General features: G+C 39.9%; 1 protein-coding gene across 1 annotated transcript in view; it reads left to right on the top strand.

Annotated features, from left to right (window-relative positions):
• The first annotated feature begins 3684 nt into the window (after window positions 1-3684).
• Poxn (paired box pox-neuro) overlaps window positions 3685-20365 on the top strand; it is a 19893-nt gene continuing 3212 nt past the window's right edge. The window contains exons 1-5 of the mRNA XM_018513448.1: window positions 3685-3725; window positions 11437-11657; window positions 18125-18371; window positions 19716-19884; window positions 19980-20362. Of these exons, the coding sequence (XP_018368950.1) occupies window positions 3713-3725; window positions 11437-11657; window positions 18125-18371; window positions 19716-19884; window positions 19980-20362 (1033 nt within the window). The 5' untranslated portion in view covers window positions 3685-3712. The remainder of the gene's footprint in view (window positions 3726-11436; window positions 11658-18124; window positions 18372-19715; window positions 19885-19979; window positions 20363-20365) is intronic.

Raw genomic sequence — 20365 nt, 5'->3', positions numbered from 1 at the left:
CCCCCCCCCCCCCCCCGGCGGTGCGCATCGACGAACGAGATAATTCCGTACGACACGATTTATGGAAGATGAAATAAACGTTGCTCAAGCGCAGTACGTCAGTGTTAACCTTGAACATTGTCGCAGATAAAGCGCACGTAAAGCGTACGCTTAAAAGTCAACCTTCCTGATTATGTATATATAATTTATTAAATGAGAAATGTTAAAGAAATATAGGCAACTTGGACTTCTTAATTTCTTTCACATCGATAAATCAGGCAAAATCCTTCCGTGATCATACTTGGATTTTTCAATTTTTTACTCCTCCATCAAACCGACGGCGTCGTGATAAATTGTGGCCAACGAAGTAAGCTTTAATTGATACAGGATAATCCAAGTCGAAAACCGGTGGCGAGGAAAGAAGCATCGGGACGATGACGACGGAAAAGGTAACGCGTTCGCACGGTAGTCGTCTCTGGTATACGCATAAACGTGCAAAGTGTGTTGGAAACGAGCGTAGATTATCGTGGGTAACGTGTTCACGATCCGAGCGAGATGTCGTGCGCATGTAGGCCTAATATATTCAGATTTTTATGGCTGGTGGCGTATCGGTGATATGGCGGTCGGTCCACCCTCCCCGCGGTTCTCCCGTTTCGTCCCCCCCCCCCCCCTCCCCCCGACGTCGCTGCTGCGGCGAGGCCTTCCTTCACGTACCACTTAAAGCGCGGGGTAGCCTAATGAATAAACAAAAACTAGATTTCGCTTAGGGCTTACACGTAAAAGCGTGACCTTACCGGCGATTTACCGCGGCTGCCGCGGTTCTCAAATCAACTCGAACTACTCGCGTCTCGTTCCATTCCCGGAAATCTCAGATTTACGAATCGATGGGAATGACCGATTGTGATTTTATATATATATTTTTCGTATCAAGCTTTGAGTAACACGCTTTTATTTTCTTTTTTAACGCTGATAAGATATAATCTCCTTGATTCCATAAATTTTCTAAAAGAGAAAAAAAAGAAAAGTCATTAGTAAAAGATTATTCTATTAATAATGATTATGACAGAAATAGATTAGGGAATATGTTTAATGTAATGTGTTTTAAACAAGAATAGAAAAGATTCTGTGATGTTTAGTTATTCACGATGATAATGACGATTTATTAACACTAGAAGTATTAATATTTCTTACTCACTAAAAGAATCAAGCAAATGAATTACTATGTAAATAAAGGAAGTGATGAAATATTTCATTAGTACAAAGATATAAGTCAAATAAGATAAAAACAACTCGGGCTAATGAAAGTTTATGCGCGGTAATTAGTGCAAAGACGATTATCAAATTTCTAATTTACAAACATTTAATCAATATAATATGAATAATAATAATTACAGACGTTTCGGTTTTATTTCGAGCCATCTTCAGTGTGTTGTAATCTTACAATTAGTTCCTACTTTTAAAGATATAAATATTGCAATGTCAAAAAATTTCAGAATCTTATCCTTTACATAAAAAATATAATATTAATTTGAAATATAGAAACGGTCAGTAATAAATGCAGTACTTCTGGCATTAAAAATTTTTTAAGTAGTTGAAACGCAGTTTCTATACATCCATTTTTATTTTATTTAAATATGCAGGTTGCGAAAATGCAACGTGCAACGTTTGCATGCGTTCAGCGAAGAGAGCAAGGAAAGGGAAAAAGGTAAGAGGGCGGAACACGTGTTTGTAAGAGTAACATCGGCAAAACACGTGGCACGCGAGAAACGCGACGCTTACCGTGGCCTCCGGTTCGTTTGATTTATAATAATCGCTCAATCCTCATTACGGGAGACTTCATCCCTGCGGGACGCGGACCAACGAGACTGCCCGGCGAACGTCGCCGTCAGGACGAAAGTAATCCCGTCTCGTGACAAAAAGCTCATGCATTCTTCGCCGCTCGTCGTCGAGAATCGAGACGCGATCGTAGACCGTATATCTTTAACAAGTAAAACTTGACACCTTGAAATCGCTGCGCGGAATTTAGTAGCCCTTCGAGCTGCAATACATGTGCAATCCGCTTTTTTCGTATAGAAGCCGAAGTCTCGTTGCTTCGCGTGGCCGGATTTTATGAACTGGTTTTACATTTAAGGAGAAAAATATGTACGAAGGGAATCAATGAGAAACGGAGATTAGAAATTACCTAGACAACACAAAGTCCAAAATCGAAAAGAACGTGTTAAAAACGTCTTTTAGACAGTGTGGCGACTCGCCACTAGAGGTCCACGGGACTCACTCGGTTCGCGTAAGCACCGCGCCGCGCGAATTCCCTTTAAATAGAATATCATTCTGGATTCATTCCAGGCGTCTAAGGCAAGTCCCACCCTACATCGCCTTACTGATGAGTCTAGTAGAGTGTGGGACCAGGACGAAACGCTGCGGTCGACCACAAAGCTTCGAGTCAGGCCTCTTTAGTGGACATTTCCACAACATCCGTCTGAAAGACATCTTTTAAATGCCTTTAAGACGTCTTACGTCCCAATTTTGGACTTTCGTTGCCTGGATATTTTTCCGAGCATGTCTTTTGGGCGCGAAAAAAGAACGGTGTTCTCTGGATCGAAGAGTATAAATGAACGGTCGGTTGTAAAGTGGAGTATATATATCGTTACGAGGACACGGTGGATGATGGTTGGGCATGAAGAAATGAGTTTTCATCAAGACTCCACGCGGCGCATAGCCATTTCGACTATATGGATACCGCGTAACGTATGTAATAGTTACATCAGATTAGAACCTGAAGAGAAGGGGGCGAGAGCGTGTAACCAGGCCTAATGCCGGGGTAAGCATCGAGTCACGGGGGTGGAGGCGGATCGTACTTATTACACTTATATACCTCGAAACACGTCCCCGCTGTGCCACACACTCGTACATGCCACATACACCTGCGCGAAGGGAAGCAAGGGTAACTACGAGGGTAAGGAGTCACCGGTGGTCGTGCAAGGGTGGGCGAGGGGTGTTTCGGTAATCGTGCATTAATTTGCATCACAAAGTACACGCCACCCGCTACGCTACGCACGCATTCCACGTAGTTTTCCGCTCGCTCCTTCTTCTTTCTGTCCGGAGCGAGTTCTCAAATCGTGATTTCTTGGACGTCCGCGACAACCATGAGACATCGTTTTAATCCCATGTTAAACGTGGAAATGTCAGGGATCGGCTGATGAGTAATTATAGGAAGAGATCTCGACTACCGAACGACGATCCAGAATTTCGTGCGCAATGCGGTGTAATTTATGTAATTAACGTAAAAACTGAAATATGAAAGTGAAGTTGTTGGCACTGCTCGGAGAGCAGCCCCGTCGTCGTCGTCGTCGTCGTCGCCGTGATCTCGTCGCGATCGGTTCGGGAATGAGAGTCACGGTTTGCGGCTACCGGCGGCAATATTTTGCCGCGCTTTGCCTTATCGGTACGGTTGCATATTTAAGGGTTGCCATGTCAAGCGTCAAGCGCGCCCTTTGAATACATTTAAATTCATTAACGGCGAAGGCTATACTCCTGCTATACTCTATAATACGTCGCGCGGTAAGAAACACGCATATACGGGCGCGCATGGTGCTCGCGATACGCCACTCTGAAGGCTCTAATACGGCGATGCGCACTACGTTTCACGTTGTACACACCGTACGATTTGCAGTTTGCCGTTAAAGTCTTAAAAGACTTGCTCTGTTTCAGATACGGCACGTGATCACTCGTCGCCATGCCGCACACTGGTGAGTAGACGCTTGCTCTTCTCAGGTTTTTTTCAGATTGAGGTTTCATTCTTTCTCTGACTGGAACGCATACCGTTCACAAGATATCCCACAGCTCGCGAAACTTCAAACAGTGATTCTATAAAAGTAAAAAGTCCATTTCTGTTAATTCGCTTTCTGTAAGAATATAATAACTTGCTGTCTTTCGAATCGCTTATTCGAAAATTATTGATGTCTAAGTATTTATAGCTGAAGGAAAATCGAGTTCATACAAACCAAATCCATATAAAGAACCATCATCAAAGTCGCGATTTGTGGGATATACGCGTCTGTCTGAAATTATAAGTTTCTACGACTACTTCCCTGATCAATTTGGAATCGATCTTTTCTTGACAAAAATGTCGAAGGAGATCGTGATTTATCGCAACTTTCTAATTGAATTAAACTTCAAATGGAGATTCTATTAAAGTAAAAAGCTCACTTTTGTTTTAATTGAAGAATAGAATAATTCTCTATCTATTTATGTCTTTAAAAATTTAATTTGTAAAAAGCAATTTTTTTTCTTCAATAGCTTATTGCTAAAAGATTATCGATGTCGCGATATTTTCGCTGAGAAAAATCGAATCCATATAAACTATTGAAGAATCTATCATTAAAATCACAATTTGTGGGATCTACCTGGGGCATTAAAAATTCTATAATAAAATCATGAACAATTTTCAATAAATAATCAAGTTTCTATGACAGCATTATTTAATATTAACAGACTTAGATAATATTAATCGTAATGCATTTTGTTGGGAATGTTGAGAAAGTAGCGATTAAAGGATTAAATCGTTAAATCGTTTTACAATGCTAATTCTTAAAAAGATGTTGCGTCCGCTCATCGCATACAGCAGCCAGTTTGCTAAATAGCCAATCTCACCGCGCGATTCGGTCGGCTTCGCTTCCTGATACATTCGAGAGGGAATGTAACACGTCGTTATGATTTCTCCAGGACGGGGTCAGCTACCGTCGCGTCGCGTCGGCGAGATCACAGGTTGAAATCGGTGATGAAAATAAAAATTTCTGCCTTCCTTTTCTTCTTCTATAGAAGAGAGTCCTCCTTCTCTCCTGGCTCAAGGCTAAATTACGCTTTGAAAGGCAGTTTGACAGTAATTAACGAAGAATTTTATACCATGGATCGAACGCCGACATCTATAGGCCTATTATTAAACGAGTATAATTATAATCTACCGTCTCTCCTCTCTGTTTCCATCCTCGCTACGCTGGCCTGATGCCCGTGTAAAGAATCCTGCCCGGATCCCGATCGAACGATCAATCTTTCGCTCTTCCGGCGTTGCAACTGCAAGAAGTCTTTGAAAAAACTAGAAAAAGTATTCTCCGTTCCGGTTATCACGGTCTTTCGAATTGGAATTATTAATATTGTGATTAATTTCGCCAATGTGTCTTGTTGACCAAATAATTTACTTAGCATAATGTTTTGCTGACAGTCCCTAACAACTTTCCTAAATCATTCTTCTGGCAAAAATAAAAATCGGAGTGTAAGTCGAATGTAAGATGAGAGTGTAATAGAAAAGTAAACGAAATTATAGGAGGCGTTAAACACCTCTTTTACGTTTCATTGTTACAATTTTCGCTTTCTAGATGCTACATTCACGCTTCTATTACTCTCTTCTTGTGTTCGATTTACTCTCCGATTTTTATTTTTGTTAAGGTTTGCGCCAACGAATGTAATGAAATCGTAAAAAACTTTCGACATGCTTAACGATTTTGCCGTACAAATTATATGCGGGTTGTCTTTATACTGAAAGTACGTTATTACATCGAAAAATTATGTAGATTATAGAGACTATATTTGATTGGACGATATTATCAAGACTCAATGCATTTTGCAGATTCAATGTACTTTTAATTATTAACGAGATCATGTTACATATGTTACTTCTTAATTATCAACAACATTCAAGTCGTGGATAATCATTGAATCGATAAGCACTTAATAACAGCCACCGTGATATCCATCTTGATGCACTTCCATTTAAGGCTATCTCCCGCATGTGTTCTTTTAAGACAGATGATGACGGAGCCGATAGTGAGAACGAGTTGAACGGTGACCGATGCGTGCCAATTCGAGTTGGCATCGAGTTGGCAAATCGTGATTCTCAATACGATGTTCTCTCGCTCTCGTCAGAGAGAAAAAAATCTGTTAGCATGGACGCGGATCGTGATTACAGGTAGGCAGGTGTAGAGTTTGGTTAGGGCCTAAATGGCCAGTGCGATAGCGATCGTTGCTGGTGATTGCATTAGCCGGCTAATTCTAAGCTTAGTCAGTATTATATCACGAGAGATAGCCCTACATGCATTCGTCAAAGAATCTTGCACTCGTAGTTCGACAATTTGCATTTTATTAAGGAAATATAAACAGAAAGAGAATATAAATATAAAAGGAGATAAAAATATATCGATATCCTATAAAATTATTATCTCTAAAATATATAGTTACTCTGGAAATTGGCCGATAATTACTAACAGGTCCATAAAATTTTTTCAACTTGTCAAAAAAAGCAGAAAAAGAGAGGAGAGTATCGATACATAAAATATATATAGATTGATACTTTCTCTCTCTCTCTCTCTCTCTCTCTCTCTCTCTCGTAAGAATACATAATATAAATTTCTAAAATAACTTCTAAATTTTTAAATATTTTTAAATTACTTTATGAAATAGTATTATAGTATTAAAAAATTAATTTTTTTTTTTGAGAACCGATTACATAAAATAATTTAATCGTGATGAAAGTTTATGGCATGTATGATTAAATAACAAGAAATTTCATACGTATTATTTCTTCGTAATTACTGTTGCTTAATGAGCTGCCTATGCATTTACTCGATAATGGTCATTAACGATCAAAAGTCATGGTCAAAGCGCGGAGGAAAAAATATTGAATTCTTTTACGATAAATTTATGGAGAATTATGTATATTTTATATAATGGCAGTTTTATTTAAACAACAACGTCCTTTTAATCTAAATTGACATCTCTATAAATGAAATCTCTACAATATCGACTAAAAATTCAATCAAGATCGCATCTGATAAATTGACGTTTTAGAAAAAAACGATCCTCATAAATGTATTTTGCATTGCGACAATATTCTTTTAAAATCTTAAATAATCTGAAAAATCCAAATTTTAAATTTATAATCCGAAACTGTAAAAGATACTTGCAAACATTTTGCTTACATGGAAAGAACGATTTTATTGAAATGTCTAAAAATTTATCTAAATACAGATTTAAAAATAATTTTATTGAACCGTTAAAATAATAAAGTAGAGAAATTCAAACATGATGAACAACACTGTAAATAATTTTGATATTCTAACAATTAGCTTCTTAGATAGTAACGTGTCTTACATAATTATTTGGATAATTTAACAACATTACTTTCAGATCTACAGCTAATTAAATTTTTAGATACTTGAGTAAAACCGTTCTTTCCGCGTGAAATAAACTAGGTATAACGATCTAGGCAATAATTAGATGAAAAGAACAAGATAATATTTGAAAAATCCAATGGTTATTCCGCAGACGGAAAGTGCACTTAAAGTGCTCATCACTGGAAAAGTTGCGCATTTAATACAGCGTGTAGTATCTATTTAATAAACTAGATCGTCTGCACATTCAATCTGCGTTTACGAGAAGCCCGCGGTTTATCGCGTCTTTAATTATTGCAAAGGCGCCTTTATTAACATCCCATGCCGTTATTAAAGATAACAGTTATTTTAAACGCGATTACGTTCGCGTAGCAGTCTATAACGTAGTTCTGAATAGCTTTTTCTGCCAATTCCATCTTGTTCGCCTTTTCGCTTTAGCCTCTTTACAAATCGTGCGTTTCCGCTATTTCGATTTCCGTGCTTGCGCTTTTTATCTCACGTAAACGAGTGGTTCCAGTGCTGTTTATGATGCGCAGTGCAACCAGAACCACCGCCCGTTACTGCGCGATTCCATTATTTCGCGGATCCACCGGCAGATTTGCAGTTAGATAAAGATGCCATTTTGGCCTGTTTTTGCCGTAATAATAATTTGGCCCGCTGCAACGGTGTCCGTCGCTTGCACGTTGTCGTCCGTTCCCCGTTGTCCGAAATGCCGTAGCGTGTATAATTTTCGGTGCAAACGCATCACAGATTAGTGTGCCCGGCAGAACGAATGAAGGGCACATTAAGGGATAGATGATAATTAATCAATTACATAAAAATGGTTGAACAAACGTTTATTTAGCGATATGCGTCGAGTCCAAAGTTAATAAATTTGTCAAAATTTATTTCTTTAATTCTTCATTTATTTAAATATTATAATAAGTGGCTCAATTGATAAAAATTCAAATTAAAATACAGGAGCTACGAGCCAAAATAATATATGTATTTATAACAATGATAAGTTACTGATGTACAATGGTTATGTAATAGGTGTTAAACTTAATTCCTGCCGTTTTTCGTCTCCAAAATTGATTTGTTTCGCAGGGAAATACCTTAATCAAAGTATTATTAATAAAATATTATTAATTAGTAATAAAGTAGAAAATGGAGGAAATTACTTTGATTAAGGTATTCATTCATCTTCCCTTCGAAACAAATCAATTTTGGAGACGACAAACGGCAGGAATTAAGTTTAACACCTAATATTAACCTACATGTTGGAATTTGCGCGTATACTAATTAAAAATTAAATTACAATACACGGGTCAAATGATAAAATTCATAACGTATACACAATAGAAACGAGCCGTTCATTAATTAATTTATTTATTTATTGGTAAAGAAAGTCCACCGTTCGTGACATGTATCGAGTATGTGCGAGTTCAATATAGCCGCTAATGAATAAGGCACATGCGAGCACGCGAGACGCACATTCCCCGGAAGTAATTTCTCCAAAAAGTAATTTCTCCGAAAATGAGTCTTACCGGCTGTGTGTTCCTGTCACCAATCGAAAGACCCTTAAATTATCCAATAAGGACAATCCGTCACGCCTTCGACCGATGGTCATTATCAGCAATTCCCACTTCGTGCGAGCTCGCCACTGTGAGTGTCACGTCCGTTCTCACTCTCGCGAGGACGTCATGAAATTGTAGAAGCATTTCGTAATTTCGGCCGGGACGTGTAATGGCTCTTTCGCAGATCGCGCTTACACGAATAAACGGCTAATGGGCGCATTAATTGGAAGAGATTTTTATCTCCCAATTTAAAAGTCGTACATACATGTATACATATATTATATATATATATATATATAATCTATTAGGAAGGAAAATTATTAGGAATTATCCCAGATATAAAATCTCAGAGATATATAAAAAACTCGGCATCACAAGCGTAATCGCGTTGATCATTTGCTTCCCAGAGCGTGGAAGCTCGTTCGGGGAAGTACGAGAATCACAGGAGTGATCGGGATCGTCTTGTCAATTAGCCCGTAAAACGCAAAACTCCAAATAAAGATTCGAGGAATTCGAGGAGTAATGCCGGTGGAAAAGAGATTGACGAAAATCTTTTCTTTAGCTCGAATACGCGGGGCCGCTCGAGAGATCATTATTTCTCAAGCTGGTTTGGAGGTCCGTCGGCGTCAGTGATCGTGGTAATGACATAATTAGTCGGCGCGGATAATAATTAGCGATCGTCCTGGGTACGCACGGTCGTACGTGCATCCGGACGGGTCTACGTGAAGGCGCGTGGCTCGATTTATATAAGTCGCCCATGGCATTTATGCTTTTGATCTTTTTCGCCCTTTTATAGTTTCTTTCACGAAGGAGAGGCCGTCGTTAGTTACGCCGCTTCTGCGTGAGGCCCTTCTCTTTCTTTTTCTTGGTTCCAGTTACGTCGATAATAATCGCCGGGGAATAAAACCGATTATTCCCATTACGCGGCAAGTTATTATTCGTTAAACTCATATGACCGACAATTATCTTCATCGGAGCGCCGATGCAGAACCGCAACCGGGCCAGATTGCTTACATCCTTAGGTCTCCCTCCTCTCTGCCTGTATTGCAACAATTATTGCAACAATATCATTATGGCTAAAGATTTCTAATTTATATCATGATAGGGTTACCTTATTAAAATGTAATTATAATTACGAAAATGTGTCGTACATTTCATGTGGTTACTCTCTGGCATGACGACAGATTAATTAAGACACGCAAGAGTGTTTTTCTTCGAATCCGAATTTCACGCTGCCGAAAGTTGTTGGTGCATATTTAAGACTAAAATTCAACTTGGAATAGTAAACTGAATATTAAGCGACAGAGATTTCCATGAAATTTCGAGCCGTCTGTAATAGTTGTGCCGTTAACTTTGTCGACATCGTTTCGAGACGATCCGAGGATTCTTCGAGTGTGAAATAAGCTGATCGAGGATTTATGATGCAGTTTTAATACAATAGCGAGCCTGTTCTGTAGTCTTTCCGAACTTCTAATCAACGTCTAATGTCTCGTGAGAAGACAAACGGAAAACTATCATATATATAACTCAGATTTTATTCGACGCTTTAATGCGCGCGTTAGGTTGCGGATCGTTTAAGCCGTCCATTTTCGACGGCGGAACATAAAATTGGTGATCAATTGACGTTTTTATTCGCTCACGGCGAGACGGTCATTATGGTTTTACGACACCACTGCGGGGGAATAATATCGGTTTTATAAAATTTTCGACAAGTGCTGCGTCGGCTGTACGACGTGTCGCGCATGCAATGCGTAAATAACTTGTCGTTTGCCGTGATTTAAGTCCGCGACACATTGTGTATTTCATATTCACGCGCTGCTGAATATGAAAATTACGCGATTACACGTTTTATGAATATGGATATTAAAAAGGAAAAAAAACAAAATTTCTAAAACGACCATTTGCGAAGACTGGTCCTCGTCTTAACGTTTCATCCCAATTAACTTTTACGCTTCACCGATGGGTCTAAACTTCATCCCGAATTTTCGAATTATGTTAATCTTTTTTATCAGTTCCATCTTTACGTTTTAACATACGACATTTTAAAGTCTTCAAATTTTAATGAACAGAAAGTTGTTTTATAATGAAGTATCACCTAATTACTTATTTAAAACTTGAGGAAGTTTTGACTAAACTTCGGTGAAAGGAATAAAATAACGATTCGCATAAACAGGAAGTACAATAATTTATAGCGTCTCTTCTCTCGCACGAAATAAATTTAGTATTTCGTGAAAGACGTCTCCTAGCAGTGTCGAAACAAAATAATCGTGGCATGCATTTTAACGAACGTTTAATTATAATATTTTTGTTGCATAAAACCAAACAAAATAATTACTAGATTCTATCGTTAATTGCAAACGACCTTCGAGTATAGACGTCGGGATTTCGTTGCGAACGCTACACGATCTTCCTAATATTACTGAAAATAATGACATGTCTTTGCCGGACAAAAAGGCAGGGAGGGAAGGTTCTTTCCGTGATATTCGTCGTAACAATGTCATTAGAGGGCCAAGCCAGGACCGCACGTCACAGGATGCACCTGCCGACCTTCCCGGACGACCGCGAGCGCATTATTAGCAGATTTCCGACTGTCCTCCTCTGAATCGATAAACACCTTTTGCCGTTCAACGCGAAATCTTGAATCGCTACCCGGCGATTCAGGCCGACTTATCGCACCATCGTTATGTCGCCCATTAACACAATAACGCGACTGACTGACTGACTGATTGTTCTTCCAGGGCAAGCCGGAGTGAATCAATTAGGCGGCGTCTTTGTGAACGGCAGGCCGTTGCCAGACTGCGTGCGCCAGAGAATCGTGCAACTCGCCATGGTCGGCGTCAGGCCGTGCGATATTTCTCGACAGCTACTCGTGTCCCATGGCTGCGTCTCCAAGATACTCACGAGATTCTACGAGACGGGAAGCATCCGACCTGGCAGCATCGGTGGAAGCAAGACGAAGGTAAGATTTGATCGTAATCCGTGATTTTAATATCTACATCGCAAGAACGGTTCTGTTGAAATATTTCGAGATTCAACTATTTTAGATACAGATCTGAAAATAAATTTTGTTGGACTGTCAAAATAATTATGTAGACGCTCGAGTTCTAGAATGTTAAAACTTCTTACAGCATTGCTTAACATGCTTGAATTTTCTACAAAATTATTTTCAGATCTGTATCTATCTAAATTTTTAGACATTTCAGCAAAATCATTTTTTTTTTTGTATACAGAATGTACAATCGTACGCCTTTTTAGTTGTAGTTATGGAATTTTTTATATCGCGCGCGAGGAATCATTTTATTGCTATTATTATTGCAAATGTATAAAAATAAAAATATTTTATATTTCACGTAAAAATATTAGAATAAAGTATGAAGTATTTTAAATGTCAAATTTTTTGGTGATTTACTAAAAATGTATATATTCAAATATTTCACAAGACAAGATTATTGTTTAATAAACTTGCGAAATTTTTCTTAAAGAAAATTTAATCAGAATAAAAATGATATGAGGATTACAGACGTTTGGCATAAAATGCGCTGTGAGGGTAAGATTCAAGAAAAGATTGATGTCGGTGGTTCGCAAAAACACGTTAAAACGAACGATCACGCATCAGCGTGCCTTAGCGGGCGGTGGCTCTGATGAGACCTCTCCCTGCACGTACAAAGTCAGGCATTCCTGATGTGATTTTAAGTAAGGGCTGCGTTTTGACCGTGCGTGCAATTATCCAAACACTTTGCAGCGCACATAATCAGCATTTGCATAATTTTATGGCTTTGCACGCTTTTCTTGCTGATATTGAGTGATGTCCCGACGTCGCGCTACGAATTAATCGATCGGCATTAAAGAGAAAACCGCCGCTTTTATCACGCCGACGTCGCGGAAGGAAATTACATCTCGTAATCGAAATCGATTTCGCGAAATCGTGGACACCCTGACTTTTCTATCGTTCGATCGTAATCAGATTCATGAAGCTTAACGACAAGACGCAAGTTTTTATCGCATAACGCACTCACGTCTGACTCGGAAACGCCATTTCGCCCCCCGGGTGCGCATCGCGAAGCTGCACCGACGCTCGCGGTATCGCGCACACATGCTGCTAATGACAGTATAATTGCACGGTGCGTACACGCATTATGCACTGAGAATTTCTTACGATGCGCCGACCGCGGACTGTTACTCTGTGCTTAATGAATTTATTTTAATAACGCCGCGTCGGCGTGCATCGACCTTCCTTAAGTTGCGAACTGGAGTTTGGTACGCCGATGAAAGAGAATGAAACGAAAGGGTCGAAATAAAGATAGGAATAGATAAAGGTGTTTATTAATATTGTAGGACCAGTCCTCTAATAAGAATATAAAAATGACGACTAAAAAGGAAATGAAATGAAAAACGGTGACACAAAATAAAATACAGATATGAAAAAAAAAATAAAGAAATGATACATAATGAACAAAATTATAGACAAAAGAAAAGTAAGGTAGAATTTTAAACATATGCAGAAAAATTAGAGAGAGAGAGAGAGAGAGAGAGAGAGAGCTCTTAAAATTCTGAAGAGGACATTTAAATTCCGGCTGTAATACGAGGAAGGGGGCCGATTACGCGCGCATGTAAACGATAGTCATCATCTGCCATTACCAGCGTTCGTTTTATTTCACGTATGTCAAAATAGTCCCGTGGCGAAGTAATGGTTGCGCGCTTAATACAGCTTAGTCCTGAAATCTTTTTTAACCGCGATCTACGTGATCGGCCGAATTCGTCGCTTTTTCTTTTCGTCGATCTTTACGACAAGTAAACGGCAACGTTTGGTAATTTGGGTGAGAAATTAGGAAGACATACGAGCCCCCCTTTGGGGGAAGCGAGCATGCACGAAGGATCAAGTCGCTCGTCTTGCACGCGCAACCATATCTTTGCCCGCCCACCATCGTGTGCATAAAGGATCTTCTTTCTCGAGGAGATCCTTAGATAACATGCCGAGTCGGTGGCTCGTCACTATTCCTGTCTGTAAGTGGCTTTCACAGCAATTTAAAATTATGCCGATAATTAAATAATGGCTACTAGGTAAACCCTTTGATTGCCTGGCAGTATTAACTCGTCGGGCCCTCGAGAACCGGCATTTAACCCCCCCCCCCCCCCCCGTTCTTTCCCTCCCTCCCAATTTCCATTGGAGGAGAATGCTCCGATTTTCCTGCTGAGTAACGAAAGATGAAGACGGTGCCTCGTCGAGATAACGTTGCTCTCCATTTTAACTCTGTTATTACGACTTTCCGCGCCCTCCTCGGCGCGCGTATTCCACGATCTGTGCCCTTCGGTCACAGATGATCTTCCCATACGCGAATTTGGTGTAAAACTGCGAGCTCACAGGGGCTTATTCCTCAAAAATATCACGTACGAAAATTCTATAGTATACGTTATGTATTCAAAAATAGGCCCCCAGGTATCTTGTATTAAGTCCCCACCTCGGGCGACTTACGCATGTTTGCAGTAAGATCCAATAGCAGTGTTTAATTAAATTCGCACTCTCTCGAGAGTGAAAGATTAATTCCAGTGGTGCGCGATCCAGTCTCTCTCCGTCTCGTCGTTGCATCGTGCGGTGCAATTTAGCGTGCGATCTCGCGAAATTAATCGACCGACTATCGGCGAATCTACACGTGTACTCGGGTGTGGTACGTAATATTTTCGAGACATGTTCACATGCTCTCTCCGTTACTTCTCTCTGTTTCTCTCTCTCTCTCTCTCATACACGCGTGCGCATCAACGTGATACGCGTCGGATAATAAGCCGGCGGCACGACAGAGAAAATTGTCTCATGAAAAATGCACAGGCCGCGTAGCAGCCGCGGATAATAAAGTGGAACATCAAGGAAAAAATCGCCGCGATCCGCTTCGTTCTCCACGTACGCGCAATGCGTTCAAAGTTTTCTCTCTCTCATATATAACAACTGGATGATACGACGACAAAGTACATCCTCGTGGTGACGTTTTAGCTCTCTTTACTCTTCGGATTCGATAGCGATCTCACGGGTTTCTCGAAACCGTTGATGGAATTCCACTCTTATCTGGAAATGATTATTGTCACGGCTTCGACCCCGACGGAATATTTATTTTATTCGTGTACGGTTCACACTCGACGATCGGACGTTTTTGCCGTTTATCTGGTAATTAAGATCTCGCTCGTGGTCTTGACGGAAATATGCGCGTATCTGACTGTCCCTCCTCGTGGACATGTATTTATTTTCCCGATGCATGATTTAACAGCGTTTGAAACACCGCGACAAATAAGAGCGAATCGCGTTTTGTTCCCATGACGCGAACATGAAGTCTTGTTTTAAACGGGAGTTCCCTCAGTCGACAGCGTTTGGAAGGTTAATTTAGAAAGAAAGAACGGTTTTGCAGAGATATTTATACATATCGGAAAATAATTATTTTAGGCTATCGAAATAATTAGACAGGATGTTTAAACTGATTGCTAGAATATAAAAATTTTTTGCAGCATTGCTCTCATCATGCTTGAGTTTCCTAATAATAAAAAACAAGGGCGCGTCGAATTAATCATTATTATTGTGATATGTATTAATTTCAGTTTTCTATATGATTATTTTAATGACCAACAAAATTATTTTCGAAACTTTGTCTAAATTTTTAGATATTTTAGCAAAACTGTTCTTTCGACGCGCTATTTTCATCTTTTTTCGTACTTCCTTCGCTTTTATTTCACTTTTCGGATGACAAATCAATCGCCTCTCGTTTCCAACGATCCTGGCGCGTCCAGGTATAGCATGGGAAAAAATGGGGCGAAAGGTGTCGACGGTCGTCGTTGCCCTTATCATTGACGAGCACTCGGGGCATTCGGGGCATTCGGGGCATTCGGGGCGCATGTAGCGGGGCGCGCAACTTACGCGCGATAATTACCGAGTTGGTGAACCTGTTCGTATGTACACGGCCCCGGTGTATGCGGGTTATCTAACGTTTAGTGCCAGATGTCCATTCTGTCCAGCCAATTTCCTCCGACGGCAGCACACACGCGCGCTCACGTACACGTACACTCGGATAACGCATGCTCACGTGCGTGTCCGCGCTTCGATGTGCTCGAACGGCAACGTGAGGGTCCGCATTAGGACGCACCGTATATCTATTGTCGGAGTAGCAGGGGTAGGTAATTGTGGCAACGACGACGACGGAAGTGTCAGATTAGAATCTGAGATGCTCCCGGGAGCACGCGATGCTTGTCCTAACCCCCTCAAACTATTAGGCGGCCCTCTTCGACTCTTCGCTACCCCTGAGGCACTAGCCCCTAAACGTTCCTGCCAGTGGTGCTTTCACCTGCGAGCACTTCGGATAATGACATCTTGTGCACTTCATATTAATTCTGTATTTTGACAATTTTAAACGATTGATCTCACTGCATTGTTATTACACGTCGGAGGACAAAAATTTACTTTTGTCTTAATACATATTTCTTTGAGTAGTACTAATTGTAAGTAAACATTTATATGTTTGCGTTGATTGAATATAATAAGGAACATTTGTATACACATATACAATAACTTGTGTTGGCTCTTGAAGGCTTCTACTAAATTTTATTAATATTACTCATTAGAGCCTAAATTGATTTATCATTTAGTAAATATTTATTTATACAATAAATAAATAAATATTTACTTAACGAAAATATGATGGTTAAATTAATAGTTTTTGTATCCAATAAATATATTTACATTTAGCAAATATTTATTTAGAATTATTCAAACAAAAATATTTATTAAAATTTATTTAATATTTTTATTAATATTTTTATTTAGATTTTTTTTCAGTATATCGAAACTCGAAACAAGAGAGGGATGCTTTATTGAGTCTTCGAGTTTGACTTGCTCTCGACTAAAACTTATTTTCAACATCTGACCAATGACATTTTTTAGAAAAAATTGATTATAAGCAATCGCGTGAGAAAATTTACGGCGGCCTTGTAATTGAAGATTTATAATTTCTTTTGGCCTTGCCGAGTACATCAATCGTTGTCCAACCGTTTGCCTTTATGCCGATCGTATCGATCGTTGTCCGATCGATGCACCGCAATATTTATTCTGTTCGTTTTCGAAACAATTTGTCGAGGAAGATCGTATCGTGCCCACGCGACCGAGCACAGATTATGGACGCGCGGAACGCCGAAGCATCGATCTTCTCGCGAAATGAGATCGGTGCCGGTAATCGACAGCCGGTTTGGTGATACCGTTCCGCTCGATACGTGCACACATATATATATGAATCGTGTACGAACCCCCGCATGGGTTCGGGCATGGACCCGTGAAGATGATCATCTTTTCTCGAACGAGATCTTGGTGCGTCTCGCTCGCGCCAACGCGCCTGACATCGCCCCCAAAGAGATCGGCGATCTCAAAATCTGTACGGCCGGAATAATATTTCCATCGCGTTAGCATAAAATTATCTGCGTGCCATTACCGTTCATTAGCAAGTCAAATTAGCCGCGCGGCCAGATTGAGCACCACTGGGGCCCCCTTTTGGAGAAGCGAGACCGATGGTGGGCCTCGTGGCAGCCAACGGCACCGGTGCACGTTACCAACCGACTGGACAACCCGTTTCTTTGGCGAACGGGGGCTAAACCGAAATAAAATAGGTAGTACCTTCGCCCACCGCACCGGACGGACTCTCCTGGCTATCTGATTGACGACCCAGTCGTGCTTTTCACCTGTGAACGACATATGCGTGTGCGATCCGTTGAAACGATGGTGTGACCGCGTTGTGTTAATTTGTCGATGAGATAACGCACGCGGTTTGGCTTTCAAAAAAGGACGGAATGATTAACAACGACATCCTGTTACTGATAAATATCCTTAAAGGTGGACACAAATTCTAAAATTGATAAAAATGTTTTCCTATATAATGAGAAATAAAATGTTACGTAACGTATTTATATCGTACAAAATTGATAAAGCTGGACTTAGAATTTCACTGTCTTAGAATTTCCACTATTGTTTTGTACTAATTTATACGCGTTTCACTTTTCGCGCATTTATTTTTTAGATTCTTTGGTCAATTTATAGACAATGTTTCCTTAGCAAAAACAATGACTTCAAAGCAACGATAATTTTCAAGCTCTAAATAACAAAAAGAAAAGCTTTCTATGAATTAAACTTCATACAAATAAATAATTTATCAAACTACATTTTACAACCAATTTTACAGTTTTAAAATTTGCCTCAAAATAAAATATTATTTAATTTGAAATTTAATTAAGAAATATGTAATATTAAAGAGTTAAAAATGCAATATAAATGATTCCTCTTGACATTTTTGTTAAGAAAAAAATTATTTCAAGTAATTAAAGAGTCCGTCATTAGAAAATAATGCACGATAGATGAGATATCTCTATATATTTATTTATAAATATATTCTACTTATCTTGCAGCAAGTAGCTACGCCGACAGTGGTGAAAAAGATTTTACGGATGAAGCAGGAGCAGCCGACAATGTTTGCCTGGGAGATCCGCGAACAGCTCGCGCGACAGGGTGCTTGTGATCCCCAGAGCTTACCCTCCGTATCATCGGTTAATCGTATTCTCAGAGGTGGTGGGCTTCATACCGATATCCCTACCATCGAGGGAGGTGCATCCAGTGGCTATACGTCGCAAATTCCGTCGAACGCTGGAGCTAGAGGTAAAGAATGATACTAGCAATGATACCAAAGAGATCAAGACTAGAGATCCTATCTCAGAGCCTGGTCACGAGCGATTTTGTCAAAATCCTACGAGAGAGAAAGGTATAATCTTAATTAAAGTTATAGAGTGAAACAGTATAACTTAGAGCAAGTTAAAGTAAGATAACATACATACAGAGAGAAATTATTAATATAATCCTTCTCTTTCGTAGGATTTTGACAAAATCATTTGTAGCCAGATTCTGTTATAGGATCCCTAATCAAGATAATCCTTTCATTAGCGTTTTTAGACAGCAATGTTGATTTGCAAATTTGTCGGCTATTAAACTGAATTGAAAAAGACGTAGCTCGAGCAAGGGGCGTGTATTTTTGTTGTGAAGCTTTGTGAATGATTATATACAGTTGCGTTGCTGCGAGTGCACCATTACAAACTAATAACGCCTTAAACACCTGTCCCTAGCGTGGAATCGCCGCTTCGCGGCAACGGATTTTTTTTGCGGTCATTTCCAGAAGAAAGACGATAAATGTCCGAAAACGGCGACGGTGAACGCGTTGAAGAAGAAGAATAGCGAGAATGACAAGCGGGAGGGAGGGTGGGAAGGGGCGAAGAGGGCAAATCTTTCGAGATACCCCGTTGCCGTGATTGACTCGTCAGCAAAAGCCACGCAGACCAGGCAGGGCAACAGACACGCAAGCCTATACTGTCGAAACGGAAAATTTACCTCGTAATTTGTGCCGTTGGATGCTGGAAGCGGTGCTCAATTTACCGGCTTTGAGCAGCTAATTACGAAACAAGCGTCCGGACTCTTTCGCGTTTATCTTTCTCTTAAATCATTTCGTTTAGTGACATTTCTCTTTCTAATATTTTGAAAGAAGTTAATCTCTGAGTCTAGTTAAAATATTGCTTTGAATCGACACGAATATATTATACATAATAAAGAGCAATCAATACTGTAACCAAACGTGCAAATATTTTTTTTTGTACTTTAGAGGAGAAATATCGTATTAGATTCGCGAAGTTAGCACGCCATATTTTCAGTTTTGATCTTTTGACATATAATAAAAAATGCGAAACTTTTTATTTTTTATTTTGCTATGGAACTATAGATCTATGAAAAATGCTACTGAAACTGTCATTATTTTTTTATATTAAGAGAACGGCATACTAACTTCAGAAATGTATGTGGATCTGTGAAGTTAGCACGGAGTATAAGAATACTTATTCGTATAGTTTTTGATAAATATATTTTCGATAATATTCATTTATATAAAGGAGAAATTTTTTTAAGAGATACAAAGCAACATAAAAACTGTAGCAATAACAGCAATTTTTTTCTCTGCAGATGCACTCATGAGAACGGATTATCAATTATTCTATCCGGGTGCTTTAGGACCGTTACATATTTCTACGAACACTGGCAATACCGGCACGTCGTCGTGGAATCAAAGCTTTTATTCGTCTCTCTATCAAGCGACCACCTTACACTTGCAGCATGGAATGCAATCCTTCGCGTAAGTCCATCTCGACAGAATTTGACGATACAAAATATATATAATTTATTTTATAGGCATGATTCTATAATTAGTTTATAATTTCATTTTTACAGACCTTTAGATGCTGAACGTCTGTCGGAGCAAAACGGCGCACAGAGTCAGCTGGAACTGAAATCGAGCTCGAGCTCGACGGCCGGTAGCGACGATTCGCTGGATAAGAGCGATTTGGATGAGAATCTGGTCGAGTCGCAAGATCACTACAAGTCTTTTCGAAGCACACCGATTATCCTGGAGCTCAGCCAGAAGATCGGCAGCGATCGGAGCGCATTCGTCAGGCACGGCACGCCTAATTCGCACGCCACGAATTCGGACAATTTGCGAGAGAGCCCAATGTCGATCGTCGAGACGTTGAAACGAGATTCCCCGGCATCGCACAGGATTCATGAGGCGAAGAACACAAATCCGAGCACGACGATGACGACGAACGAGGGAGCGGCGG

The sequence above is a fragment of the Trachymyrmex cornetzi genome, unplaced genomic scaffold, assembly GCF_001594075.2.
Source record: "Trachymyrmex cornetzi isolate Tcor2-1 unplaced genomic scaffold, Tcor1.1 scaffold47, whole genome shotgun sequence".
Classification (NCBI taxonomy): domain Eukaryota; kingdom Metazoa; phylum Arthropoda; class Insecta; order Hymenoptera; family Formicidae; genus Trachymyrmex; species Trachymyrmex cornetzi.
Note: the sequence above shows the minus strand (reverse complement) of the source record. Positions and strands in the feature narration are given on the sequence as shown.